The following is a 23928-nucleotide window of genomic DNA, read 5'->3' as shown; positions in this document are numbered from 1 at the left end:
CACTATTTACCGCCTGTGAGTGTCACAGGGTTGCGCTCGCGCTCCGTTCGTCTCACTGACACATTTTTTGAGCAGCTGATTTGTGATCTCTCCTTAGTACTCGTGGCCAGTAATGCTAAAGTGAAGTAGTTTTGCTTTTCTGTAGTTTTTCAACGGCTCTCGGTCATACCGACGACATCTGAGCAGTCGTAGGTTGCGCATTTATTGCATAGACAGAGCAAAATATCTTTGTAGATATTATTGACACTGTGAACATGATGGGATATCAACCATCTCATGCGCTGTCTGACCAAAAACTACAGTGAGTCAGGTTTGACTATAAGTGGGCTACAGATAGCTGCTCTGACTACGAGCTAAATCGTGGCTATGCACAGGCTACGTACTGAACATGTCAAAGAAATTAAACCAAACACCTTGTAAACGCTGTTGACTTTGCTTACATGATGGAATATCATACATCTCACAAGTTATTTTGCCAAAAAACGACATGAAACCAAATTCAAGGTTATTTGGGCTAGAAGTGGGTTACACATAGCTGGACTATATCGGGTCTATAGTTAACCTGACGGTGAAATGACGACTATTGCTTGCTGGGTACATTCATACATATTATATGATATTATTGATATTCGTCTGTCTTTCATTTTATAAATAAAAATGCAATTACAATTCCCAACCGCTAGATGGCAATTGTAGCCCTACTGAGACTAAGACTACTGGCAACGCGAGACGTGCGAGTTAGTAGAGATCAGTGTTGTGTTTTGAATTATTTTTACACGAGCGAGCACTAAGTTTACTTGTCGGAGAGCAGCGGACAAACAACAAACGATAAAGGACATTCCTACTTGGTCTTGTAAGTATCTGTGTTTTCGTTTTGACATGTGTTCATTATTTATCTATATTATTTGTTATCATGTTTAGGAACCGTGACATTTTAGTGAAGGGAGCAGATCGTATAATAAAAAATATTTAAAATTAAAGTTACAAAAGTTATTCAGTCAAGAGCAGTGAGTGATTTTGTCTTTTGTTGTTAACATTAATTAACAATAACCAATAGGCCTAATTAATTAACATTGTTAACATTAACATTTGGTATGAAAGTGACAGCAGCTTTTAGTATACCTGCTGTCTGTCAGTCTGTGTTAAAGAACAAAAGAAAAAATCACTCTGCTCAAATCTGCTCTTGACTAAATAACTTTTTCATATTTAATATGGATTAATATATAAATATAATCTATATCTATGACTTTGTAAATCATATTATTTTGTTCCTGAATAGTAGCAGCTACTGTAATTTTTATGCTAGCCATTATTTATTAAAATGCAAGGTTACTTGAGTCAGAAACAATGAAAACAATAACTTTTTCTGGAGGTGTTTGCTCGGCTTCATGTGCGCGCGCTTTGGATGTGACCTTGAGCGCCCAGAAAAGTAGTTTGGAGCGCGCAAGTACAGAATGGTTTAAAAAGACGTGCAAATGATAAACTTTTGTGATGATGCAACACTGACCCGATTAGGCAAGTGACAGTCCTGTCAGCTGAGCGAAAGTGTTGTCTGGCAGTGTGCAGCAGCTATCTTAGTGCAGATGAGATGCGCTGATGTGAGGCAATTTTGAGAGTGAGAGCGAGAAGACGCGGTACAGCTGAACCATGTGATCACAAATTAATCGGCGATTCGGCGCAGCAAAGACGTGATTTAACGCGTGTGTCCTTTTTCTATGTGAAAAAAAATCATAAATTCCAGTTTATGCTGTTTGATTATGGCTTCGAATGTCGTAGTTGGAAGCTGGAAGTTGTTAGCCCCGGCTGGCCCGTGTGCGCAGTTGAAATGCGACTAATAATTTTAACTGAACAATGCACATAACTGAACAAATGTAAACGGGTTAAGGCGGGGCCCCCTACAAGGCGGGGCCCCTGGGCTGCAGCCCAGTCAAGCCCAATGGCAAGTCCGACCATGATCACATCCCACCAACTTCATCATCTGCAGTGAGAAACTGCCACTCAAAATATATACATAATAATGGACTAAGATATTTTACTGGAATTTGGTCTTCATTACTATGTCCTCTTTCGATTTCGTGTTTTACTACAGGCTACAAGATAAGACAAGGCAGATAGACAGGTAAAAACAATATTAATAAATAATACATATAAATGCATTATACACACACGCATAAAAAAAAATTATAGAACACTATGAAGGTCCTACAGTATATAACACTTTCAAAGCATAGTTCTTTATAGAACTTTATAAAAAAGGGTTCTGCTACTATACAAGCCAAAAAAATTGTAGTTTTGAACCATTTTTTATAATAGCGCTTGAAGACTTTAAAGCATATATTTGACTGAAAATAAATAATTCAATCAGAAATTTTGAATGATCTCTTTCTGAAACATTTCATAAGATTAGCTGAAGAGATGGCATAGAGAAAAGGATTCAGACAGCAGTTTAGCAAAGCCAGAGTCTTACTTGTATCACCATATACTCGGCGGAAGGACTTTAGTTGGGAATGAACATCTGGATGAGATGTTTTAGTCAGAGTAGTGACTATATCAATCACATTGATAATGTGCACAGGAGTCCAAAACAGAAAGAAAGCCACAATGATGCTGATCACAAGTCTCTTCTTGTAAGTCCAAACGTTTGTCCCCTGGTTTCTGGGTTCCTGGTCCTGTGGAGCTCTAGTTAGACTGGTGCTCTTGGCTTTTTGTCTCAACCCTATGTGCAGCCATAGATAACATGTCAACATTGTCAAAAATGGAATGACAAACCCCAACAGGATCTCAAAAAGCAAAACAGTCACTTCTACAGACTGTGACTCCATTTCCCTCTGACATCTTTGCAGTCCATCCTTGTCTTTGAGCCCTTGAGTAAAAAATACTGGTAGGGAAAAAGCAAAGGCTAGAATCCAGATGCCAATCAGCTGAAGGCGCTTGTGCCGTCTTTCCAGTCTGTGCAGTATCATTCTGTTAGTGACTTTTGACTTGATGACATTGTGATAGCGGTGGACGCTCATGGAGGTGACTGTCAGGACACCAACATACAGACTCCAGTGACCCAAAAAAAACAGAAACTTACAAGACCAAAGGCCGAGTTTCCATCCAAACAGTATTCCAAACAGCACAAAAGGAGCCAAGCAAGGGGTCAAAGCATCAGAGACCGCAAGGTTTAGCATTAGTTTTAAGATGAAGCTCAGATTTCTGTTCCACTCACGAGCAATACTGATGATTACCACAATGTTGCTTGGCAAACCAACCAAACAGCACAAACCCAGAACTACAGCAGGAACGATCTTCTCTGAACCCACGGCAGTGCTGTTAGATGTGGAATTGAAGCCTACGTTGAGCCCCATCATGATCAAAAATATTTTTGAATCTCTTATATTAAAAACAAAATATATGAGTTACTGAAACGACCCCTCCCACAAAACGACATATGTTATATGGCATGCTTACCTATAGCTGGAAACAAAAAACAAAGACCACATATCATTGTCACAAGTACAGGTTTTAGCAGCACTTGCATTAATAAGTAATTAGCAATATGACACAGTATATCATACGATAAAAGATCAGTAACTAGTGTACAAATATGAAAATGTAATGAAAACTCATTTTAAATTTACATTCAGTAATGATAATAATAATTTAATAATTTATGCATTTAGCAGAAACTTTTATCCAAAGCGACTTACAGTGCATTCAGGCTATACATTTTTTTTTTACCAGTATTATACCAGTAATGATCTGTTTAGGATTATAATGTAAAATGATGTATTAAGTTATATCCAATTGTGTGACCAGTGTTTTATAACATAAAGACCTATAGAAATGACAACAAATAATGACATGATTACTTTTGATTTATTGTGATGTTTTTATCAGCTGTTTAAACTGTCACTATGACGGCATCCATTCACTGCAGAGGATCCATTGGTGAGCAAGTGATGTAGTGCTAAATTTCTCCAAATTTGTTCCAATAAAGAAACAAACTCATCTATACATTGGATGACCTGAGTGTGAGTAAATTTCATATTTTTGGGTGAACCTGTCAAAACATTGTGCTTTATCCTGGCTGTGGACTAGTAAAAGTGGCTCCGCTTAACTTCAGGAAAGAATGGCTTAAATTTATTTTTGCAACAAGTTTCATGTCAGTCCACCCATTTAAACAGATTTTAGAGCAAAACAGTCTGTTTAGTTCCTAGTGTCAGAGTAAGTGTGGAAAATGGTCTATAAAACTAAATTAAGACTGTTTTTGGACAAAGAAACCTTGCCTAACATGAACATATACATTACCATAATTTGCCATATAGCATATCAATTACAAAAATGCAAATCCTTCTTTCATACACAGCAACAATAAATTATACCTGCAGAGGATCCATTGGTGAGCAAGTGATGTAGTGCTAAATTTCTCCAAATTTGTTCCAATAAAGAAACAAACTCATCTATACATTGGATGACCTGAGTGTGAGTAAATTTCATATTTTTGGGTGAACCTGTCAAAACATTGTGCTTTACCTGCAAAATCTCCATGAAAACAATTTATTATAAAAAGCACTGACAAATATACAAGGTTTAAAAAAAAAGTCACTGAAACATTTTTTTCAAAAGACATTGTGTTCACCACGTAGTCAAACATAAAATTGTAGTTACTTGATGACAAAGTTCAATAACAAAGACTTGCAACGCATCTATAAATGAGAAAAAAATGCACACATTTCTATGCAATCTAAATCAATGTAATGCAGACAGGCCAGAAAATGCAAAATTTCGTAAACCTCAATGGACCTTGCCAACACCTAACCACCACATCTTCATCTGTTACCCCATCAGACTGCGCTCACAGAGACAGTCCACGGTCATGACAAAACCTCACGCTTCTCAATTGTAGATGAAGTTAAACCTGTGCAAGAGAATGAAGAGATTGAACAAATTAACAACAATTGAAATAAGGATTTGCAATCATTAAATTTAATTAGACAGCATTTACCAATATTATATTATGTGAAGCCCATTTACTACATGCTACAGCAGAGGTGGGCAAAAATACGGCCCGCTGGGCACTTTCATCCGGCCCGTGAGGCAGCTAGTCCAAAATGACTATTTTGATGCAGTATCAGCAAAATCCAATAGATGGCGCTATAGCCTGCAGTGCTGTATATAACGATTACATACAGTATTCGGTATATTCAGTCAGAATTAGAATGCGCTCAAATATCAGGGCCGGACATAAGCAAAATAAATATTCGGGGCCCCCTTGCCTATTAATATATAATATTACCACCCCAAAACAGCAAACAAAAATAAATCATAATTCATGGTTACAGCGTTTTCTATCGCAGAATCCCGATGCTGATTACAAAACGTCATTTATTTTAATGCTAGTATGCAGACTAATGCAGTTATGAAAGAGAGAGAGAGATTAAGCATGTGTAAATTACCAGAGTACTACATGTTCGTCTCTCAACATTTTTCGGCAGCAGCATCTCTACCAATAGCGAATCTGTAAGTGAACCTTCTTCAAAAACAGTGGCGTTATTGAGAAACGTCATGTAGCTTTTCAGTTGCTAAACTGTTTTACTGATAATGTCACGGGTCAGCGCAAAGTTTCTGTGTACGTTTGTTGCACGTGTGCTCGCAGCCGTGTCTGTACTGTGTGTCTGTGTGTTTGGAGGAGACAGAGGGAGAAAAAAATCGTACTTTTCATAGCTAGGCTAATAAAAAGTAATTTTGTGTGGAAAACATGGAAATAGTTTGTCCTATTTATGCTACAATTTATTAGCTAGATTTATTTGCTTAGTCAATGTGTATTTGGGTTTTGGTTCTTCTGCTGTTTTCAGGATTATAAATCGCATTTTTTATCATCTGAAATGTGCTGCGAATTATATTATAAATTGACATTTGGATTATTGCATTTCCCACACGCCGCTAGTTTCAGTTTCACTTTAAATAAATTTGTTTAGGCTTGGCGTTTATAATAAATATTGTTTCAAGTGAATAATTTCTATAATTACTATAATTTTTGGTTGTTTTATACTTATATTTTTCCTTTTTCTGTTTTGAATGCTACTAAATTTAAAGAATTTGTTGTGGAGAGAGGGGAACAAAAATACATTGTTAATTGATAATGTTTGTTTTGTTTCGTTTACATTATTTCTCAATAAAATATTAACATACTTGAATCGACTTATATATGGTCATAAAAAACAAGTTAGAAATATACACTTTCATGTACAAGTACACATACAGTACAGTAGTATATATATATATATATATTATGTGAAGCCCATTTACTACAAGCTACAAGATTCAAAAGTAATATCTCACCTGCTCAGTAGCTGTGGAAGACTGGATATAATTGGGCCATATCCAGGAGCATTATCATAAAGCTCAAACAAGGGGGCGGCCACCAGCTTGTAGTTCTTTGGCACAGCAAACAACGCTAAAAACACACAACACACAAGTCAAGCTGTAAAATCAATTTTTACTCAGGGTGCATTGAGTAAACAGAATGTAGGCCTGGGTGATAAAATGGTATCGATATTTATCGACGGTACACCTTCTTCGATAACGATAGAAATAATGTTCGATATAGCGCACGATATAGGCACGTGTTACACGAACACATGCTGTAATGCCTGCCTGTGATGAGGAGATTGTGAATAAAAATTTATATTAGTCGAATTTAAAATAAACATTTGCATTTGAATGCAAAAATGGTACAATCGAATGTTAGGAGTGCGTCAGGGAGCGTCATCAGTGGAGCACGAGATGCGGTGATGATGATGTAAGTGACGTTGTTGCATTTTAATGTTTTGTTAGTCTAGCCCACGAGACGCGCCGTTGCTGCATTATTCGTTCAAAATATTAGAGAAATATAGTAGCTCAATGCGTAGAAGATCTTGATTAGGTTAAAACCGAAACCAAGCCATTCACACAGAACGCATATTCAGCACATTTTTTAGAAGGACAAATATGACTGCTGCACTCGCGTCTCATGCAAGAGATACAAAGAAAGCCATGCAAAGTTAAAACAGTTTAGAAAACACGACGCGAATGTGTGAAGGTTTATTTCATTTCACTGCATCTCAAATGTTTTTAAATGCAATCTGTGTGATCGGTGATTTGGCTCTGTATTAAGCAAAGCATAAATACACGATGCTGTTTTGTTGATAATTGTTTATGCAGTTTACAAAAATATATTTGATACATATATATAATATTAATTTAGACCTTATGCACGTTTTTATAGACAGTTATTTGCATTGACAATTTAATGCGCTGCATTATTTTGCTCATTGCGCCCTCCTGTGGCCTTGGGAGACAAGCCAAAAGTTTCCTTAAGACTTATTTAATTTGCATATAAAACATAAGGAGATATTCGTTTAAATTTTATTTTGTGTTTGACTGTTAAAACAAAATTTTTTTTTGTTTGTCTTAATAAATTGGGCAAATTAAAAGTACAGTGGTTAAATGTAAACATTTTTTTCTATTGCTCTGTTTAAAAAAAGGTTATAAAAAAGTGAATAATTATCGATACCGAACGATATGAAACATTGTATCGTTGATAAATTTTTTAGCTATATCGCCCAGCCCTAACAGAATGTATTTCATCCTACCTTTCTCTTGCAGCTGTACTAGAAAAAGCTTCTTATGTTCTTTAGGCTTAGTGATGTGTGCTGGAATATAAGGGTACTGTGGAAGGAAATTAGACATGTTAAATGTGATTTTTCATTGAATCAAACTATAATAATTATATATTTCATTCTGTTTAGTTAATGCGCTTGAAAGTGAACAAAACAATATATACTGTTAGTGATCCAGTGCATGTCTGTCTGAGGGAAAGGGAACAGTGTAGTTACCTGCGGTGGTTCAAAGTTTGGTCTCCACCAGTTCCCAATACAGTCATCAATGACCCAGTCCTGTTTCACTCCATCCTGACGCCCCAAAATCTTGACAACAAATTTAGAAATTATTCTTCAGTGCATTTAAAATCTTTGCTAGTTTTGTTACATAATATGGCATTTCATGTTATACCAGATGGTACAATACTCCGATAAGTGTTTTTGGCTTGACTTGGCTGACTGACATTTTACACTTTCTTTCAGCTCTGAACTGAACAGATTGTAGCTAAAAAATTCTGTAAATGCCACCAACTATCACTTTAAATACAGTCAGAAAAGCAGTAATACCTCAGTCATTAGTCGTTTCAACCCCTCCACCTCATCCTCTCCAGGGTTCAACTCACCCCCGGGACTGTAAAAAACAAAATATAAACTGTCAGCCACTGACAAACATATTAGTAGACACTTTATCAACAAATGCATAATGAACAAACAAAACAATGCAAAGAAAAGCAAACAAGTCATAGCAAATTAATGAACAAAAATGTATAAAGAATCATAAGCCGGGTTTCCATCCAAAGTTGCGAATTTAACTTATGCACAAAATCGAAATATCGCATAAAACATTTGCGAATAAGCACCGTTTCCATCCAATGAGTCAAAGAGAACAAAATCGTCACTTCCTGGTAGAACTGGCGCTAGGCTATATATCACTATGAAAAGTAGGAGAAACCTCTGAATATAATAATTTTCATAGGCCTATATAATAAATTACTTGTGCCTCAGAGCGAGCAGACGAAACAAAATAAATGCGGTCATTGCTTTCGGATGTGGATGCTGCTGTTTGGGAACGCAGTCGTGTAACAGTTCTGGGAGGCAATTATACAGAAATATGTTGATGACAGACTTTGCGCAGCCATTTCAAAATGACCATAACATTTCAGATGCTGAGGAACGAGATGGTTAGGTTTTGCTGGCCCAATTGCGCAGTCACATGACTTTTTTGATGCGCATGGAATCATTTACTCGGCAATGCATTTCCATCGCCTTTTATTCGCATTAACCCTTTTTGCACTAGTCAAAAACCACCTCAAGCGAGCGTAAAATCTTTTTTGCACATTTTGCAAAATTTGCCATTTCCATCACTCGTTTCTGATGCGATACTTCAAAAATGCGCATAAAAACAGGTTGATGGAAACATAGCTATATATACGCAAGGATAGGTTACTTTTAACAATACAGTACAGATAACCACTGAAAAGCACCCATTTGAATCGATCACATCCATAACACACAAACTCCAGTGAACCACTGGCTGCTTACAGTTTGAAGAAGGTGGTTCCCAGCTGCAGCAGCAGCACGTGAGGGAGTCTGTGCTCATGAACGATCAGAACCCCTTCCACAGCCCGCCGCATCCCGATTTTCTCAAATTCTTCCCGCATCCGCTGAAAGCGTGCGGCTACTGAGCTGTCCTTCTCATAGAGCGGCTCCTTAGTGCCGAATGTGTAATTTGTTAGTGGGTATCTGCAAAAAACAAACATCATGATGTTCAGGAGTCATTTAAATGAGGATATGATAGAACTTTACTGATCCACTGGGGGATCAGCACACAGGACAGAAATATGAACAAAATCAGCCAGAACTGTTAATAAGTCGACTTTTGCCATTTGAGTTTAGGGAGGGAGGGAGGGGGGTTAATAGTTACCCGCAACACTAGTTTAAATTAGACATTTTCTTTAAATCACTAACTTTTGGAGAGAAACATAAAATGCACTTCAAATACCTGGATGATGCACTTAATTAACTGGAAAAACAAAGTGTGGAATGTTGGACACTTCATGTAGCGACTGTTGCTGCTTAAAATAACAATGTAAAAGACACACACTAATGGGTAGAGTACATAGTACAAATGCATAGTGTATATAGTGTGTAATTTGGGATATAATTCATGTATCTGGTTGTGTGCATATGCATAAAAATGTAAACCTTGTAAATAGGTCTGCACAATTAATCGAATTCCTAATCGCGATTACAATTACGGATGCCACAATTACGTAATCGTTCAAAGCGGCAATTAATCGTTCAAAGTCCACTTATTTTATTCTGAGTGCTTAAGATGTGTTTTTTCGTTCTTTCTACAGGTTATCTTAAGGGTTTTTCCATTGTTTTATTTTTATTTTTTATAATACCATGCATATTTTTTTTACTTTTTTAAAAAAAATTTTAAGTTAAGAGTATTTTCAGCTTGTTTATATAAAAATATGGCATGCAGTTGTTTCAAAAAATGGTATAAACATCATTCAATGTAAATTGTGATAATCGCAATTAATAATCGCAATTACAATTTCAAGGGAATAATCGACAATAATGATCATAATCGTGCAGCCCTACTTGTAAAGAAAATCTCGAGTTAACTATGTTTAATTGGCTTTATCAAGTGTGAGTTAAACATTTTTTTGTTTTGTTTCTTTGTTTGTTTTTGCAAGGAACATTGTATCAAGTGTTCATTTAAATAAAAAAAAATGGTGTGTATACTTTTATAAATCAATGCAACGTTACATGTTAATATACCGTTACATGTTAATATACCGGTAATCGTGCACACGCAAACAAACAGCAGTAACCAGGAAGGAGCTACGATTGTTTTTTTATTTAGATATATATATATATAAATTTTTTTTTTTGCATTTCAAGCATCATAACAGAACAAAATAGGCTAACATAAACACAACTGTACGTAGTAGGGGATTAAACAAAATCACACTTATTAAACAAATCAAATAATTTCTTGGCTTTATCACTTCTCATAATTTTCAGGACCTATGTATATATGGCAAGCTCCTTTTTAAAGACATTAAACTGGGGTGCTGTTAGGAGCTACGATTGTTTGCCAGGTTCAAAGGGTGATGCTGCTTCAGCAGAGGCCATCGTACATCACTGGGATCGCTGAGCATTGGTTATGAAATAAATGTATTTGCACACGCAGTTTGCAGTGGTGAATGTTACTCACAGATTGATTGGTCTCTCCAGGGTGAGCGGTTTAGCCGGCTGGCTAATGTATTTATTGCCGAACTGATTTACTCCACGAGGCCAACCGGTAGATGATCGATTAGGAGGTACAACTGACATCGTCTGACGGATAATATAATGGCGTCTTAATCTTTGCACTAATCACACTTTTTTTTTTTTTTTCTTTTGTATACGTAAATTAAGTGATCAAAGCAACGACAAAAAAAGACTTTTGCCTTAACTCCCTTTTTTTTTTTTTTTTTTTACTGTTGATTACGATATTAGAGGGATTGAATGGTACAGCCTTGGCGCTCGATGAAAACTGGAATACGGCACTCTGCTGTGAAAGCACATCCGGGACATCCGGCTACGTTCTGTGTTTCGACCGTGCGTTTCGCTTTACGACTCGTCTGCTTCCTGTCATACTATCTTTCCTAACGGATACATACCCTGGAATGACAAAGTCCAACTGCGGTTTAAGCCACGTCTCTTTGAGCTTATTGGCGGTTCGCATTCTTAAAAGAGTATTACCGCCATCTACTGTGGTAATGGAAATAACAATAGCCTATCTATATTCTATTCATTAAATGAGTTCTATTCAAAAATTGTATTAATAAATCATCCCCTTCTCTTCCTGTCATACGTCAGCACTGAGGCTATTTAAACAATTAATATTATTAGTAAAAAAAAAAAATTTTAAAAAATATATATTACCAGTAAACAAATTGATCGTTTATTGTTTACTTTTTTTGAAAAACAAACATCAACATCTGAAGAAACAGGTTTTATGTGGTAAAAAAGCTGATGGAGGTTTTGACATGCTTGATTTTTTGACGTTAATAATACATTCAAAGTGAATTGAATAAAGAATTGTGTCAATTCACCCGACTCTATCTGGTATTTTATCCCACAAAACATCTATTAAAAAGTGGGAGGGTAACACCTGTAACATGATCTCCCCATCTAAGCTCCCCATACAACTTTCTAAATTCCATGAACAGGCTGTTGGCATGGAAACTTTGTTTTGTCCACAATTCTCCCCACATAAAATGAAACTATGGAACATTGAAAGTATTCTAGCAAAGAACAAGTCGATTTTCCTTTAGAATTGGCATGAAAAAGGTATTGATTATCTTTGTGATATGCTAGATCCATTCTTACTATGATTTCATGTCTAAATACAATTTACCTGTTGTCCATAAGGAATTCCTTACAATCATTTGAATAGGTTGTAAAGAGTGAACAGAAATTCCTGGTTGAATATAAGAATGACCCTAAATGTAGGAATAAAATTATAAGCAATGTGTTTCAGTCAAAAATAAATAAAACTAATTATATCCCACCAATGGGATTACATCTAAATTTGGTAATGTTGTAAACTGATCATCTTTTCTTCGGGTGTTTCTTCTTGTCAAATAATTTTGGACTGTCCTATCACAATTCCTTGCTTCAAAATCCAAAGTAGACATTGATTTAACATTGCGTGATATTTGTTATTTTTCTCATTGTAATCATAATATAGAATATATAGGAAATGTATTTATTTTATTGGCAAAATATTTTATTCAGAAATGTAAATTTTACCTATAACAGTACCCAAATTAAATAATTTTCTTTGTTACCTCAACTAGCCTACTTCATTATGACACTGAAACAAATAAGCAACAAAAAAAAAGTTACATTTGTAAAACTATGTGACAATCTGTTGAATGTTACGTAATTTGATTCACTACCTCTGTACTTTGTTTCTTATTTTATTTTATTGTATTTTCATTTTTATTTTTTACTGTCTTCCTTTATTTTTATTTTTGCTGTCATCCATTGTTATACTAAATGTTCAAGTCTTGCTTGTATTACCTGGTTGGTTTAACAGCTAAAAAAAATTATTAATAAGTAAAATATGTTTATTATACTCATATACGTGTTATTATTTTACTAAGCCATCTTTCTTTCTTCTTTCTTGCTAGTTTAATGTACATTAATTTATTACCATTGCAAGTAATCACAATGGAACAAAAATAATTATATAACCTTCTCAAAATAAACCATTTAGTTAAACCTTTTATCTGTGGGATAGTAAAACCAACAGAATAAAATCTGTTTCGAATACCTTTATCACTCTTTTGAAATGCTACTCCACAATATGACAGTACAACAGACAGACAAATATTTCAGTACATATGTTTGATGTAATCTCCTCATTCATTTACTTTAAGAAGTAAAATGAGATTTGCTGCATGCTTTTAAAATAAGTTTATTGTTTTACAATTTTGTATGTGTGTGTGTGTGTGTGTACACATTTGAACATTATATGCTGGTGGGAGTCAGGAACAGACTGCATCCAGAAGTAATATGGAACATTGGTTTCCTTTCTTGCTTGCTTTTGTGTCTTGCTTTGTTAATCTACATTCATTTATTAGCAGTGCAATTAATTACATTATGTAAGTATACAATGAAAAATAAGTATACAATGAAAGACTTGCAACCTATGTGAAAAAGCACCCTTCTCAAAATAAACCATTTAATTATTGCTCTTTAGTAGGGAATAGTGGAAAAAATAAGAGTATAAACGAACACTGAATAAACACTATTTCTAATACAGTTATCACCCTTAGTGCAATTTATTTTATTCCATCATAGTTCCCATCTAAATCATAATTAGATGTTGCATCCTTGAGAAATCATACAAACCAATGCAGCAAAATTCCTTTTTTTAGGGAAATCATATAAATAAATGCAGCAGTATTGCACTTAAAATTCAACACATTTGTAAGAGATCTGGGGTATTCTGCATTGCTACATGGCTGCCCTGTGATAACAAAGTGCATTATGGTCTCTGAAATGTTATTGTATGTTGTGTTTTTGTTGTGATTTGCCTTCATTATATGAGGTTTGGCAGGAAAAATAAACACATTCTTACCTAAAGCCTAAGGCACTATCATTGTTAGATCTAATTTGGTTGATGGGCATAAAAACAGTCAACTGAAAATGTCAATTTAGAATATAAATAATAATTAAAACATACATATTACGTAATTATAGTGCTTATCTCCAAAGGCATTAAGAATTGCTGTTTCTGTCTTCGTTTGCATCTAACCAGTGTGGTCAATACATTTGTATCAAATAAGGGCAAATATCACACAATATATCATAAGTGTATCAAAGACAGCTGTAAAGCAGGCTAGTCGATCAACTAAAGAATATATTGAAACAAAGATACTTGATGTCTTATTAATATATTTCAGATACTAGACTATTATTAAGAAAAGACACTAAATTGTGCAAAAAGCAGTGCATCGTTTCAGTTTTCTTTCTGCAAGGTCTAATTTTTAACCCCTAGACCTCTCACATTAATACATACAAAATATGATTAAACCAGCACTTTTTATATGTCTTCAAATATATATTGAAATACAAGTGTGCACTTTGTTATAATATCAATTAAGTAGTATGCTATTGCAAATTCAGTAGAATAATGTGAACCCTGAGCTGCAGATTTATATATAACAAAATGACAGCTTATTGTGTGTTTGTACTGAAGTTTTGGACAAAATTGTGTTTCAAAGATGATGCAGTGTCTTTCGCACCAGTTCTTTTTTTTTTCCTTCTTTTTTTTTTACATAACTCAAAAAAATCTCAGGCAAAAAAGCAGAAGCTCAGAAAACATCAGTGTATTTTGTACAGCTGAATCAGTAGAGAGAAGTTTTAATGATACTGGCCTGCAGCCTACATGCCTCTGCATGACTGTCTATTGATTATATGCTTTCCCACTGATATTCTTCAGAGAAAATTGCCAACAGGGGCAATTTAACTTCAACACGCATTGTTTTTGGCATTGCTCAGACGTTGTTATATATATTTTATTTTATTTTTTTACAGTTACATTTGAGAGAAAATTAAATCACAGCTCCACAAAGCAGAAACTCCAACACACAGACTAAAGTGCATTCAAACTTGGGCCACAATGATTTGTCATATTTCATATAGTTCGCCTGCATTGTAGTTGTTGGGGGGGGATGCATAATATTGCCTTTTCCTTGGCAATAGAAGTTTCCTTAGGATGGGTTATATCATGAGAAAAATATCTTCAAAATGATCTTGATGTAGCCTGAACTCCTTCTAGGTTTTGAGAAAGGATTATCATAAATATTCCATCCCCAAAGAGTTGAATTGCTCCAAATGTTTTTGTAAATATGCACCTTCCGTCAATGGCCAACTAAGTGAATCTTCACAAAGGACTGGTCAGCATGTTTACTTTATACTGTATATCACCACCACATCTACTAGTCAGATAAATTTGAGCCTTCTCTTCCGATGTTGAGACAATGTACAATCCAAGTGGCATGCTTTCAAATGGATCACTCTGAGAGAAACAATGAAGCAAGACAACTATAAGTGTGAGGTACATTTTAATAGTATACAACTATTTAGACAAGAGATTTGGACATCATGTTAGTGACTTGATCAGTACCTGCTCACTCTCAGGAGGGATCTGTGCTGGCTGTCATATCAGGGCTTCACTGTTCCACATAGCCAGTGGTGGGCACGTCTCCCCCTCCTGGCCCTGAAACATGTACTGGGACACAGCAGCAGGGATGAGGGCATTAGCCAGCTCCTGCACATGCACATAGAAATAGTTTAGAAAACAGTTCATACAATCATGCAAGCATTCATTTGAAATGTGTTCTCGTCATTTTTTTTGAGCCATCATGCATTTATGCAACACGTTGTAACTTTATGGCCCTCTAGCGGTTGAAGCATTAAACTACAAGTTACTTGCGGAGGAACATTGTTTTGGTAATTACGCGAGTTGTGCTTCGGCTCTGCTGTTTTGCATGGTTTTCATTCCAGTCAGAAATTAAACTGCGCTACCCTGAATCATATGCTGCGTCCCAATGTGCCTACTTATATTATTGTCCCTTTTGACTAGTAGGTGGCACTGTTGGCCAGTGTGAGGTGATAATGACACACATATGCTGCGTGCCTACTTATACTACGCCCTTAAAGTATGCACTTTTTTGGTGAAGAAAAAGTACACACTTTTGAGTGTGTAGTAGAAGAGTAGGCAAGATTTGGGACATACTATAACGTCATACAGTGTCTTTAACCGACTGCTCTGTCGCATAATTACATGCATCCTGTCACTGTAAACTAGCCTGTCAATCATCTTGTCACAGTTAATATCCTCCACATTTCATTTCATTTAACTTCCTACCATATCAGAGAGAAAAGAATTAGCACGTTAGCCGCGGGTCTTCATGCAGAGAACTCTGGTCATATTTTCTGCATAATGATGCATTTAAAAGTTAACAAACAAATGGATGTTTATAAAAGTTCACACTGAAATATAACACAGATAACATTAAATAAATATTCTTTACCAGGTTAAATGTTGATTATTAGTAACTCAAACCCCTAAACCTCTCTACTTAACCGTCGGTCGCGCGCATCCACCAGGTTTGTAGTTTTTTTAATGTTTTTTATTCATGTTTGTAGCTCTCAACCGGATCATTCGTCAAAGCGCAATGGATTGTGGGTAATATTAGCCATTAGAGTGTGCAGGATCCATGCTTCAAAAATCGACCTGAAATAGTAGACCATCCAGGGACCTTTGGCACACCCTTTTCAACATACTATGCTCTGGGAAACACTTATTCTAATCTCACATACTATTTAGGATGGATATTATGAACATTGGGACGCAGGGACACACACACACACACACACATACATAATGAAGCTTTAATTGTCACAGCTGATTATTTACAAATGACAGTAAACTCACTGATTTCAGGTTTGGGTCCATTTCTGTAAAGTTCCACTCGTTCAAAGACAGACTAAATGTGAAGGGCTGTAGGAAAGTGTAGAGTATTATAAGGTCATTAATATGGTAAGGCTATCTTCCTATTCACTTTTATGTTGGATTCACTCTCTCCCTGTATCGATTCAGACTTACATCCATTGCTGCAGCACTGGTTTCCATGCTCTGCTGGTGACTCCTCAGAAGTAGCTGTAAATCCTCCAGACTCATGTCAACATTCTCCACACCGTCAGGATACTCTGGTCTTGAACATATTCAATACAAATTAAAATAGATTTTCACATGAACTGAAATATAAGTGCTGCTTATCTGTGAAAAACAATAGTCTTAACTATCCTAAGTTGTAGATTTTTGCTACTTTGATACGGATGATATATTATACCTCTCCAGCATTGGTCTTTTGGCCCTTCTCTCTCCCAAATTAGATCCTCGGCCCTCTAGGACGGACTGTACCATGGCAACAGGGAGGACGGGGGGTTCAGCGCACACCTCACAGGAGCCAAGTGGTACACCCTCTCCTCGTCCCTGCACCCCAGGACTCACCGGCTCTTCCTTAATCAGCATCAGACACTTTTCTCTAAACAAATAGATCACGCCTTACAGTTTTTCTTAGTCGCTTTGGTGCATTTCTCGATTCATCCTTAATATTTGCAAAGAAGTACAGTATGTGCATTTCTCAAAACAATTCGTACAAACAGCACCACACAATGGATTACCTGCAAAAGCCTGTAACTTACTCAAAATCTTTAGTTCATCTCTCAAAAGTAAGTATTTATGTCAATGAACATATCAGTGCCATCAGAATGAAAAGTCCTTGTGTCATTGTTCACAAACAAGATAGTCAAAATGCGTAGTCATGTTGTCAATATAACAGTGCACTCTGTTGGTATTACCTGATGTAAACTATGGCAACATTTTGGATGACAGTTACTGTATTGAACAGTATGCCATATGCTTATGTATGCCAAATATCCATTTCAAAAGTACAAATGTACACATTACTGTATGTGGGATATTGATTGAAAGAGACTGGATAGAATTCCCAGTTACACTTTTACTAGTGGTCTGACCAAAAAATAAAAACACACATTACAATGTCATTGTGGTATAGAAAAGGAAAAAGAAATATGGGCACAAAGATGAAAATAAAAAAAATGTGAAAGTCCATTGTCAGAATTTGTAACTCTTGTGTTGTCCTCTGTCTATACAGTATATGCTTTCCAACTGAAGATTCATGAGATGCACCTTTGAGCTATTTCAGAGAAATGGTTTATCATTGGTTGATCTACATTCTCTTCATTAGTGAAAGTCAAGATTCACTTGCACAATTCATGCCAAATTTACAAAAAGTCTAATAATAATGTGTAAAAAATGTGCTTGACAGTTTATGACAACTAGATGAACCATTTTGCATTTAATTACTTATACGATGAACTAAAGACTAGATGTTTTGAGGGGTAAGACTATTGTATAGATAACTATATAATACATTTTGAGCAACATAGCATTAGCAACTGATAAAGTAAGAAAATCTCAGATAAATGTACACAATCAATTGCATGAATGTACCAAAGCAATCGCAACTTGTTCGAAAGAGTGCACAATTGACTATATGATGTGCAGGTTGAACAAGATCTGAGAAATTATCTGAACAAGAGTTGAACTGATCGGAGAAATGCAACAAAGCGACTGAGAAAAACTGTAATAAAAGTAAACATAGCTAAACTAGAGCCCTGTGACATCCTTTTTATTTTTTTCCTCAAATTCTGTTTTATTTTTTCTCGAATTTCGTGTTTTATGTCCACATTTTTCGCATGATGGAAATTAGAGGGCCCTAGTAAGCATAGTGGCTAATAAGGGATAGTTCACCATGAAATGAAAATTCTGTCATTGTCTTCTCACCCTATTTAGAAGAACATTTGTGTCCAAACATTGCAAGTCCAAAACACCATGAACATAATAATGTATGGACAGAAACATTTTAGTGTTTTGGGGTGAACTATCCCTTTAACTCTGAAGGTCGGTCCACTCACCTAGATTCCTCTGCCTGCATTTGTAAAGCCATGGTGCTGGACTGTGAGATTTCAGTGACATCAGAGATTATTGGCCCTCTTGTCATCACATTGCTAGTGGAGCAGGATGCACTTTCTGTGGATGGCTGGTTGAACACGAAAGAGAGTCTGTGTTTGTCATATTTTATTGATTGAGAAAACCATCAAAACACCAGTTGTAAGAGGCATGATACAGTGAGTAAAATCTTCTGTTTCAGATCTTAAATCTTTAATATGAAAGCTTTCTCACCGACTGGATATAGAAAGATTCTTGCAAGGACTCTGTGGAGTGGCTATGGCTGAATTTTGAGGCAGGAGGGGTGGAGCAGCCATCATCCAGCATGAGACGACTGGGGAGAAGGAAAAATGCAGCATATAATCGATAGAAGCCACATCAATAAGTGTTCAGGTCTCAAATACAAAGAACTTGAAAACTGTTGTTGTGAATTACAATCCTATTGCCCTCTAGTGGAAAGACTGTGAAAGAATGTTGGAGCAGTGTTGTTATTAGTAAGTCAGTCAGTTAAAAGTTGCAGTGGAATACCAAGCACTGGCTCTTGCGGTCCCTCTTACCCAGTTTGTTCTCATGCGTCACACTAGCTGACGGTGCACCTTTTTAATAGATGGTATGGGCCATGCGCTACAGTTCAGGTGTGTGTGTGTGAGGGCAAGAGCTCAGGAGGTCTGACTCAGCATTCAGCTCCATTCATCCCAGCAAAGGCAGTGAATTGTATCAGCTGACTGTTTCCAGCTGAGTTGGCCATTCCCTCTACTGTGTTTGTGTTGGAGCATCAGGCTGTTGATTGCTATTTTCTGTTTGCGCTTTTTTTGTTTGTGTGTGTATCAATACCTACTCAAGTGCTTCAGATTAGTGTGTACGTGTTACAGATGAATGGGTACACTCACAGCTTTCTTTTCATTCCCAAAGTGCTGGGAGTGTTGGACTGCATCTGGCTAAACAGGAACTGAATCAGCTATTTATAGAACAGAAAAACACAAAGTGATTCAGCGTTACTCAGTCACAAAATCTGCACGACAGCATCTTCCCCAATAATGGCCAGTTCAACCAACTGTCTCTCATTGTGGTCATGAGCTGTATTTCTTACCTTATTCATGACTTTCTGCTGCTGTGTGTGATTCTGCCTCAATGACACCACCTCTCTCCAGAGAACGTCATTCTGCCTAGATAGATACATGGATAAATAGATAGATAGATAGATAGATAGATAGATAGATGGGCAGATATGAATAGATAGACTCGTATAGAATAGAATAAATTACAGACTACAGAACATATATTGTAGGCAATAAATTAAGGATAATTTGTAAGTAATTTGAGGTAGTTGTTGATTTCACACAGATTTGGGTGGTCTCCTTTTTCATTTTTCTTTTGATGTTGTATTTAGATGATTATTTAGTCCCTAGAAATGAATATCTACCTTTGGGCATGTGATCAGACTGCTGGCTCCTATCTGTCAGGTGAACTACTGAATGTGCTACTGAGGCAGCTTTAACAAAACACCAAACCACTGAGATTCACAATGCAGAGGAGCCAATGAATGAGAAGTAGGTGAAAAGTTAGAGGGATAATAGAGGTGAAAGGGCAAGTTGTTGTTTGGGGTTCAGTTTTTTGTTACTAAAGGCAAGGATAGGCAGTAAATGATGCCATAGTATTAATTTGGTATGTGTACATGGATATATAGATGTGTGATAAACATCGTACTGTTTCATATCCTGCATCTGCATCTCCATGTTCTCTTGTTGGCTGCGAAGCACCTGCACCTCATACAACAGCTTACTCAAGTCCTCCTGCCGAACTTTGGTATCCTCGCTCTTCACTATTGACACCTGTGAACACACAAACACATAAACAGTCGTGGGTAATGTGAGATCATAAACCTCCAGCCTGTGTGTGTGTTATGGCCTCTGACTCAGAGAATGAGAGAATAAAGCAAGAGTGAGAATCGCTTAAAGATGAGTCGTCTCACCTTGCGCTTAATGTGCTCAAGCAGATGCTCGTGGCCCTGGAGGAAATAGAGGTGCTGGAACTCGGTGTCATCTCGCTCGGGTTTCACCAGTCCACTCTGCTCAATATTCACCACCTTCCTGAAGCCGTCTGAAAGAGAAGTGAGAGGATAACGCAAACACTATTTCAATCGGAAGTGCCTGTGATAGCTATGGGATGTTTGTCAGTGCAGAATGATACTTACACATGTTGAGCTGACGTACAAAGCTTGCCATGTTATTGTGTTTGAAGTATTTGGGCAGAACCTCTTTGGCAAATCTGCCCTGGTCAAAAACATGGAAGCTGGTGCCCGTCTAGAACGAGAGAAAACAAGCCAAAAAAGGAAAACATGTCTCTGCTTTGATTATAGTTTGAAAGCACAAAACAGACTGCATGTGTTTGGGAAAGGGAACCTTTTAATGTTCTTCCTCGAGCTATTCCCGAAAGACATTGTTAAATGCAAAACTGAGACACATGATTGCAGTGAATCAGAGAGAAGCATCTGCTAAGAGCGGCCTGCCTGTTTTTCAACCTCATTTAGTTTTCAGTATCTTCCTGCGGTTTTTATTGCTTTTATTTATTTTATTGCTTTTTTTGCACACACAACCAGAATGTTAAATGAAAACAACTTTAGTGTAAATGATTTTTGATACACAGGATTTTTAGCAAATGAATTCATGTGACCAGTACTCTTGATTCATTGCCAACTTTATGTTAAATTGAATGGTGAATGAAAAAAATGTAACATTTTCACCAGAAGATTATGAACAGACATCCTCAAGTCTCAACATACTGATGCAAATCATTTATTTTAAAGAGTTTGTCATTGATTTTTGTGGTTCCAAGTTCAGTCAATAGACTTTTGTTTATTGGCCTTTGATTGCACCTTTCATTGATGTTCATTTCAAATTAATTTTAAATTGAGATATTTTATCAGATGTAAATTTTCGCCAGTTCTGACGCGTGTGGAAAGTTTCATGAGTTTTGGAGAATGTTTAGGCCCTCAAAAATGCGATTCACTTTGGAGAAGAAGAAGAAGAAGAAGAAGAAGAAGAAGAAGAAGAAGAAGAAGAAGAAGAAGAAGAAGAAGAAGAAGAAGAAGAAGAAGAAGAAGAAGAAGAAGAATAATAAGAAACGGAGCAATTCCAATAGGGTCCTCACACCATCGGTGCTCGGGCCCTAATAAACAGAGTGAATACAGAGGATATGATGTGCCTCTTATTAATCATTCTCAGATGACATAAGCTAGATCATCAGTAATAATAATAATCAATGCAGAGCCATAGAGACCAAACCAAACAGTTCCAGAGCCACTTTAGAGTCCATCTTTAGAGTAAAACCACATTTAAATCTACATATTTCCATTATGCACAAAGAATATGTCAGATTCACACAAGGCGCTAATATAAAATGATGAAATATGCGTTGTAAATATACACTTTTTTTCCAATGAAAACTTCTCTCAAATGTACTACAACTAAAAGTAATGATTAGGTAACAATTTGCAATAAGTTTCCCTTTGATAATATTAACTGCATTTGCTAACATGAACTGACAATGAAAAATACCTCTAAAGCACTTATTAATCTTAGTTAATGTTAATTTCAACATTTATTAATACATTATTAAAATCAAAAGTTGTATAGATTATATTATTTAATGGATTTGAGCTAACATGAAATAACAATGGATAGTTAACAATGAAAATTTTCATTAACTAACAATATAATATTGTAACAATATATTGCTGCTAATGGGACCTTATTATAATGTCTTACCATGATTAAAACATTGTAAAATATTTGCTTAGGTAACACTATATCAGTTTTACAAGAAATATTTTTTTCTATTCCAAATTACAATATCAAAGAATCCCAGTGCTCTCATAGAGCTTCATTAGGGTTCCCAGAAAAATTGATAGAAAAAATTATATATGCAACATATACATTTCTGAAAATGTTTCTCTGTTTAGGAAATAGAAAAAATATTTATTGTAAAGCATATACACTGTCAACGAAGTAAATATTTTCTAGTATTTTAGTATATTGTTTTATTTGTAGAAATTTTCAAATAATATCCAGTCATTTAATTTAGAAAGCAACATGTTTATGCTTATGTTTTCCCCACACACCCAATATAAAAGGGTCTTTATATATGCAAATACATAGCTACCATTTCATTGCAATGGGATTATCATATTTGGATGTTTTTGCCAACATTTTTTAAAAATCCCTGACTTACATAACTTTTGTTGTTGCTCTGCCTAATCAAAGTCTTATATCTCTAATCAGAGATCCACAACAGTGAGTTTCTTTCTATTTTAAATCTACACAATTTATCACATAATGTTTTATACATAATGTATCATACCCATAATTTATCATCATTTATAAATCAACCAACCAAACGACGCCATCAGGGTGAACTCACAGTGCTCCAGCAAATCAGATGATTGGTCTCTGGGTCTTCCACAAGAGTCCAGAGTTTAGTGAGGAAAGCAGGTACATTGCTGGCGTATCCTCCATCCACACCTATAGAGCCTGGGTTCTCCTGCATGACTACACTTGGACTTGAACAGATGAGTCTTTAATCCAGTAGTATTTTAGTCCATTTCCAAATCGATGCTCTCTTGGGATGCACGTTGTAGATGCTGTTCCTCTCTCCTTCTCCTTCCTTCTCTCTGTGGCCTAGTCATAGGGCCATATCACTCCCTGCCATTCTCACAGGTCAGAGTCAGCATAAAGCAATACCCTGCAGCATCACCACTATACCCCCTCATTTAACAAAGCAGCCCACAGGAGAACAATACAGACCCACACAAAACCTAGAATAATACCACACTGTCATGCCAAACAGCACAATGGCCAAACACAACCTGCACAGGAGAGTATGCTGGGCAGATGTGCAGGGTTTTGTGTGGATTTTGAATTGTCATTCAGGATGTTAAGGTTGTTGTTTAGAGAAAAAAAAAAAACTTGTCTTCAAGGGGTGGAATATCTATCTATATATCTATCTATCTATCTATCTATCTATCGTGCTGCTTACATTATACACATGCATACCCTTTTACACACACAAAAAATAAAATAACAAAAAATAGAATATTAATTTATTTAGTCGGTAAAATAAAATATAAAATAAAATAAAAGCTCTACCCCTATGTAACCAGCAGGGGGACCCACAATCCAGATTTGAAGC

The 23928-nt window shown here is 36.1% G+C and overlaps 1 protein-coding gene and 1 pseudogene across 3 annotated transcripts; both read right to left on the bottom strand.

Moving 5' to 3' along the window:
• Positions 1 to 4465: 4465 nt before the first annotated feature.
• LOC107721012 (cleavage and polyadenylation specificity factor subunit 5-like) lies at positions 4466 to 11036 on the bottom strand. 3 transcript variants are annotated; one of them, XM_016528865.1, is made up of 8 exons: positions 10855 to 11036; positions 9168 to 9368; positions 8193 to 8256; positions 7863 to 7952; positions 7620 to 7695; positions 6328 to 6442; positions 5442 to 5518; positions 4466 to 4903 (listed from the first exon to the last, which is right to left on the bottom strand). In XM_016528865.1, the coding sequence occupies exons 1-7, from the start codon at positions 10971 to 10973 to the stop codon at positions 5464 to 5466; spliced, it is 720 nt and encodes a 239-aa protein (XP_016384351.1). In that variant the 5' UTR covers positions 10974 to 11036; the 3' UTR covers positions 4466 to 4903; positions 5442 to 5463. The 3 variants fall into 3 exon arrangements, with proteins under 3 accessions (XP_016384351.1, XP_016384352.1, XP_016384353.1); XM_016528866.1 differs by having other exon boundaries at positions 5442 to 5515; XM_016528867.1 differs by lacking the exon at positions 5442 to 5518.
• Positions 11037 to 14751: 3715 nt separating this feature from the next.
• LOC107721011 (heat shock factor protein 1-like) lies at positions 14752 to 23460 on the bottom strand (annotated as a pseudogene).
• Positions 23461 to 23928: the final 468 nt, after the last annotated feature.

The sequence above is a fragment of the Sinocyclocheilus rhinocerous genome, unplaced genomic scaffold, assembly GCF_001515625.1.
Source record: "Sinocyclocheilus rhinocerous isolate Xijiao unplaced genomic scaffold, SAMN03320098_v1.1 scaffold5562, whole genome shotgun sequence".
Classification (NCBI taxonomy): domain Eukaryota; kingdom Metazoa; phylum Chordata; class Actinopteri; order Cypriniformes; family Cyprinidae; genus Sinocyclocheilus; species Sinocyclocheilus rhinocerous.
This window is presented reverse-complemented; position numbering and strand designations above follow the sequence as displayed.

What these genes read in the sequence shown, in the direction of transcription:
- LOC107721012 (XM_016528865.1), bottom strand. Translation starts at nt 10,973, where the DNA reads ATGTCAGTTGTACCTCCTAATCGATCATCTACCGGTTGGCCTCGTGGA. An exon ending in TGAAACGACTAATGACTGAG is followed by an intron (nt 7,953 to 8,192) that starts GTATTACTGCTT and finishes TTTGTTGTCAAG; the next exon opens with ATTTTGGGGCGTCAGGATGG. An exon ending in AGTACAGCTGCAAGAGAAAG is followed by an intron (nt 6,443 to 7,619) that starts GTAGGATGAAAT and finishes GTGTGTTTTTAG; the next exon opens with CGTTGTTTGCTGTGCCAAAG.